This window comes from Mus pahari, chromosome 5 (genome assembly GCF_900095145.1).
Source record: "Mus pahari chromosome 5, PAHARI_EIJ_v1.1, whole genome shotgun sequence".
In the NCBI taxonomy this organism is placed as follows: domain Eukaryota; kingdom Metazoa; phylum Chordata; class Mammalia; order Rodentia; family Muridae; genus Mus; species Mus pahari.
The window spans coordinates 154,986,163-154,991,162 of NC_034594.1; the positions used below are offsets into that span (position 1 = coordinate 154,986,163).

General features: G+C 47.7%; 1 protein-coding gene across 2 annotated transcripts in view; it reads left to right on the forward strand.

The window, feature by feature from the left end:
* The window catches only part of Susd4 (sushi domain containing 4), a 129,569-nt gene that overhangs the window by 65,811 nt on the left and 58,758 nt on the right, over positions 1 to 5,000 (forward strand). For both annotated transcript variants that reach the window (XM_029539038.1, XM_021198057.2), the window contains exon 3: positions 2,905 to 3,117. In XM_029539038.1, the coding sequence (XP_029394898.1) occupies positions 2,905 to 3,117 (213 nt within the window). The remainder of the gene's footprint in view (positions 1 to 2,904; positions 3,118 to 5,000) is intronic.

Here is a 5,000-nt window from a genome sequence, read left to right on the forward strand (position 1 = left end):
GCTCAGCCTGCTTTCTTATAGAATCCAAGACTACCAGCCCAGAGATGGCACCACCCACAAGGGGCCCTCCCCCCTTGATCACTAATTGAGAAAATGCCCTGCAGCTGGATCTCATGGAGGCATTTCCCCAACTGAAGCTCCTTTCTCTGTGGTAACTCCAGCTGTGTCAAGTTGACACAAAGCTAGCCAGTACACTGTGGTTCAGTGGAAGCAGAGAGCTGGTAGGGCTGTGCATTGAGGAGGGGGACTACAGAAAGAATCAGCTCCCAAGAAACATCCCGCGCTCTCCCCTTGTAATTTTCATGACCTCTCATCATTCTTTTATTAGCACAGTGATTTTCCTGGTGGATTATATCATTTTTTTTCCTGATGGGTCTTCAGCCCTCCCTTGAATCTTCTCTCCCTCCCTGAAAGAGAGAGCAGCTTTGTGACCAAGGACAGGGTGTGGCCAGCTGGAGGTACTCCAAATTTGGCAGTGCTGATGTTTGGTAGCAGGGGTGAGTAGCTAGAAACCATGTGACTGGGGAGCACAGATGCCCAGCATAGACGCCCAGCACAGCATAGACACCCGGTCCCTGTATTAAGGAAGAAGGTTAAGTCATTGAGATTGTAGAACACCAAGGAGCTGGGCATGATGGTTGCACACCTTTAATCCCAGCACCCAGGAGGCAGAAACAGGCAAATCTCTGAGTTTGAGGTCAGCCTGGTCTACATAGCAAGTTCAGGCTAGCCAGAGCTACGTGGGGAGATTCTGTTTCCAAAAAAGGAAAAGAAAAGAATACAAGAGAAAAAGAAAAGAAAGAAGAAAAGAAAGAAGATTAAGGAGCATAGTCCACAGGAAAGGGGGAGAGAATGCTGCAGGAGAGCTTTTCACATCTCCTTCTCTGTGACGTACAAGAGCTACCGGCCACTCGTGGTACTGCCTGCTTGGGGAGGGATGGCTGTCTAACGGGTCTAGGAGAATAGTTGGCATGTAGTTCCATCCATTTGTTCATAAACCACAACCTTTACCCATCCATCCATTCATCCATCTACCCATCTCTCCATCCTCTTACATTTAACCATCTATACACCTATCTATCAACCCTTCCATACATTCACAAATCTCCTCACCTCTCCATCTACCCACCCATCTGTCTATCCATCCATTCACAAATCTCCTCACCTCTACATCTACCCATCCATCATCTATCCATCCATTCACACATCTACCTACTCATCCATTTATTGATGTTTCTATACACCTACTTATTGTTGGTGGAAATGGTTACCGCATACAGCACACAATGCTGGGTGCTGAGGACATGAGGACAGTTGAACCTCCTGCTTAAGCTTGCACAGACGAGACAAGAATACAGGCAAGTAGAACAGTAGTCCTGCTCACAGTGAGGAAAGCCTTGAAGGGTGAGCTCAGGCTACCTTGATGGGAAGAGAAACCTGTGTTTATGCCGAGGAGGCTTGCATTATGGGAAACATTTTTCCCTCCTTCAAAGGTGTGGCAAGACTTCTATTCTGTTTCAGGGAAAGTTAAGTATGCCTCGGCACCACTGGGTTTAGGTATCCTCCCTGCCTGTATCCAGGTAGCAGACACTTATCGAAGGCCTTGACCCTCTCTCTAGGGTAGCTGCCTCCCCTGTTCTATTCACAATGGACCTCCAGAGACGTCCATGCTACTGTTCTTTTGCCCTCTCTAAGCATCAGCAGACAAGTTCCATCTTGTCCCTCAGGATGTCTGGGAAGTGGTCCCAGGGTCCTCTGTTTTCATCCATGGATGCTCTGGACCTGTACCCATGATGCCTACCTTCCTTTCTGGCTGGTGTGTCCACTCTCCTAAGGACTCAACTGGACGCCTTCCAGAGGCGTCCCTACCCTCTGGGGTAGTACATTCGTCCTGACCTGGGCCCCCACTGACACACGTGTACCCCACCCTGATACAAGTAGAGGTCGACTGGCTCCATCTGACAGACAGAACAACAGTGACCTTTTCAAAGGACCTGCTGTGAGAATGTGCAGTCTGCCAGACTTAAGGACCTGGGGAACTCCTGATGATCTAAAGAACTTTCCCTAGATGTACAAAACTTGAAGTGATCATGTGACCACTGCCCTGGGTGGTATCTTGTTGTTTCAGTGCAGTATCAGATAGCTCACACTTAAGGAATAGAAGTGCAGATCTCCCTTCATATGTCTTCATTTTTAACTGTTTCCTCCCTCCACCTCATCACCTCTGCACAGCAGGAGCTCTGACAGCAAGTTTTGTGTATGCTGCCACCGCCATGCCTCTCACGATGAGATGCTTTTAGCTCAGTGACCCTGAAGACCAGCGGGGGAGGGAGTGTGATTCTCACACAAGCATATGGGGTGAGGGGTGTCACTGACAGTTGAGGACCTTTAGCGATCCAGGCTGTTAAAGAGGAGTAGGTACCTCACAGATCCAGCATCAGGCAGTACCAGAAGCCCCAGGGCTGGGTGTACAGCGTGTTCTGAATCTGTGAACAGTGCTGCACCAGCAGGCTGTACTGGGCATAAACAGTGGGCCCACCAGCCCATCTCCAGGGGGCTAGGTGTACTGGTGCCCGATAATCTGCTCAGTGAGGATTTGTGGGTCAGCTTTTCTTTGTTTAGAGGAAAAATAGTAGATGTTTGTGTAGGGCTTAGACATTTCTACACCTTCCATTTGAGGGCACGTTTGGACCCTTAGCAGAGAGAAGTCACTCCGTCCTCATCCTTGGCCTCTCCTAGCCAATGGGATGCAAGCTAACATGTTTAGGTAGCTTAGTTTTCAACATAAGGTTGGAGTGGCCATAGGAGTAGGAATACAGATCCTGGAGATGTATTCATCTCTCTCTCTCTCTCTCTCTCTCTCTCTCTCTCTCTCTCTCTCTCTCTCTTTCTCTCTCAATGTAGGGTTTGATGACCTCAACGTGTGTGCCGACCCGGGCGTCCCAGAGAATGGCTTCAGGACCCCTAGCGGAGGAGTTTTCTTCGAAAGCTCAGTAACCCGGTTTCACTGCCAAGACGGATTCAGACTGAAGGGCTCTACAAAGCGACTGTGTATGAAACATTTTAATGGGACCCTAGGCTGGGTCCCAAGTGACAAACCTGTCTGCATACAAGAAGGTAAAGGGCCCACCCCTCTGTGGAAGCCAGCCACATGGCTCTCGGGGATGAAGACTGTGGTTTCTCTGGAGGGGACTCCCAGGGCTGGGATGGTCTACAAAATCAGTTTGAATCATTCTCTTTCTCTGTCAGTTACCATCCAGTCTACCACCATTCTGGGGGTTCAAGGGTGCACTCGATCCCATAGGGCAGTTTCCTATCAGGCTGCCAGGTCAGTGCCCACTCAGTGAATAGTGTAGTAACTATTTTTGTGCAGAAGGGGGATGTGACTTTGACTCTAACCTTTTAGCCCAGTGTTTGGTGTGACTTGTTTGAGAAGGCGCTGTAACAGGGAGAGGGGATTGACTGACGTGGCAGATGGTCCTCTCTAGCCATGACCCCTGCATCTATTGCTCATTGCCTGCTGACAGCTAACCTAAATCTGCAGGCTCAAAAAAATTGCACATACCTTTTTGCTCTATTTTATTTTGTTTTATTTTTACTCTGTAGACAATGTTTAGAGTTATGAAAATGCACTGTTTAATTAATTGGAATCATTTAATTAACTGGATTGAGTGTGAGCGAGGCACACAGACCTGCTCTGTCTCGTTGAGCTCATTAGAGTCGCCTTCCATGTCTCTTCATTATTGAGGTGATTTGGGGAGAAAGGTTTTATGACAAAATGCAAAGGATCCTTGTGGCTTAATAATGCATACTTCCTTAATGAAACTTTAGAAGGAAATTACATGTGTGCATGTGTGTCTGTGGGTGAGTATGTGCATATGCATGCTGGTGACCGTGGAGGCCAGAGGTGTTGAATCCCCTGGAGCTGGTGTTACAGGCCAACGTGCTAAGATAGATGCAGGAGCAGTGTGTGTTCTTACCCACTGAGCCATCTCTACAGTCCGTTGGCATTATGAAACACTTAGACTGCTTTAATCTGACAAGCACTTTTTATTATGCTTTCTTCTGTGGAAATTGCAAAGGATGAGCAAGAATTATCTCTTGCCCTTAAAGGACTCACTAATAAGTAGAGTATTCCCTCTTGCACGGACATGTGAGCTGCACTCTCTGTAAAATGCTAAGCTAGAAGCTTCTTTGGTTCGCGTCTGTATACGCTGCCAAAGCCTGTGGCCTGAGATGCCCTGTACTCAGAAGCACGAGTTGACAAAGAAAAAGAGAGCAAGGGCCCCAGATATTGCCCAGTCATGAAGCCCTTCTCTTATTGTGTCTTCGTGGGGCAAAACAAAATCAGTTTAGCATCTTTCAAGTGAACTTCTCTCTAGCTCTGTGTGCTGTGGGGTAATTCCCAGGTGTGGAGCCAATCTCCTTGGTTGGGGGCTTCTTGTGTGCCAAGACACCAGGGGAAGGCACAGCTTAATGTGCTGACACGGTGTGGGGACAGAGCACTCCCAATCAGACCCTGGTTCTCCAAACAGGGGTCTAGACCTGCTTTCTGGTGTTGAATGGTAAGCATTGTTTGGAAAAATCTCGGGCAAACTGACTGCCAGCTTGGCCATCGTGGTATGTTTATTTGAATTTAATGGTGAGACCACAGGCCTTGGCAAGTTTGTGTGCAGAGGTGGTTCTTGTGCCTCCATGGTACAAAACATTATTGTGTCTTTGGCGTTCTTTATTTATTTTTTGGTCCTGGGGATTGAACCCAGGGGCTTGAGCTTGCTAGATATGCTTTCTACTGCTGCGTTATCTTCTTGGTCCTTCGTTCTGTACAGCTCATTGGGAAGGTGATTTTAGAAACAAACAAAAACCTACCATAGAGTGTTTGTGTGTTTGTTTGTTTTTAAACCTTGCTTTGTAAATAACCCTGGCTGAGGGCTTCAGATTTACGCTGGGTGGATCTTGAGAGCTGTTGAATTAATTTGCTGCCTTTGCCAGGTTTGGTA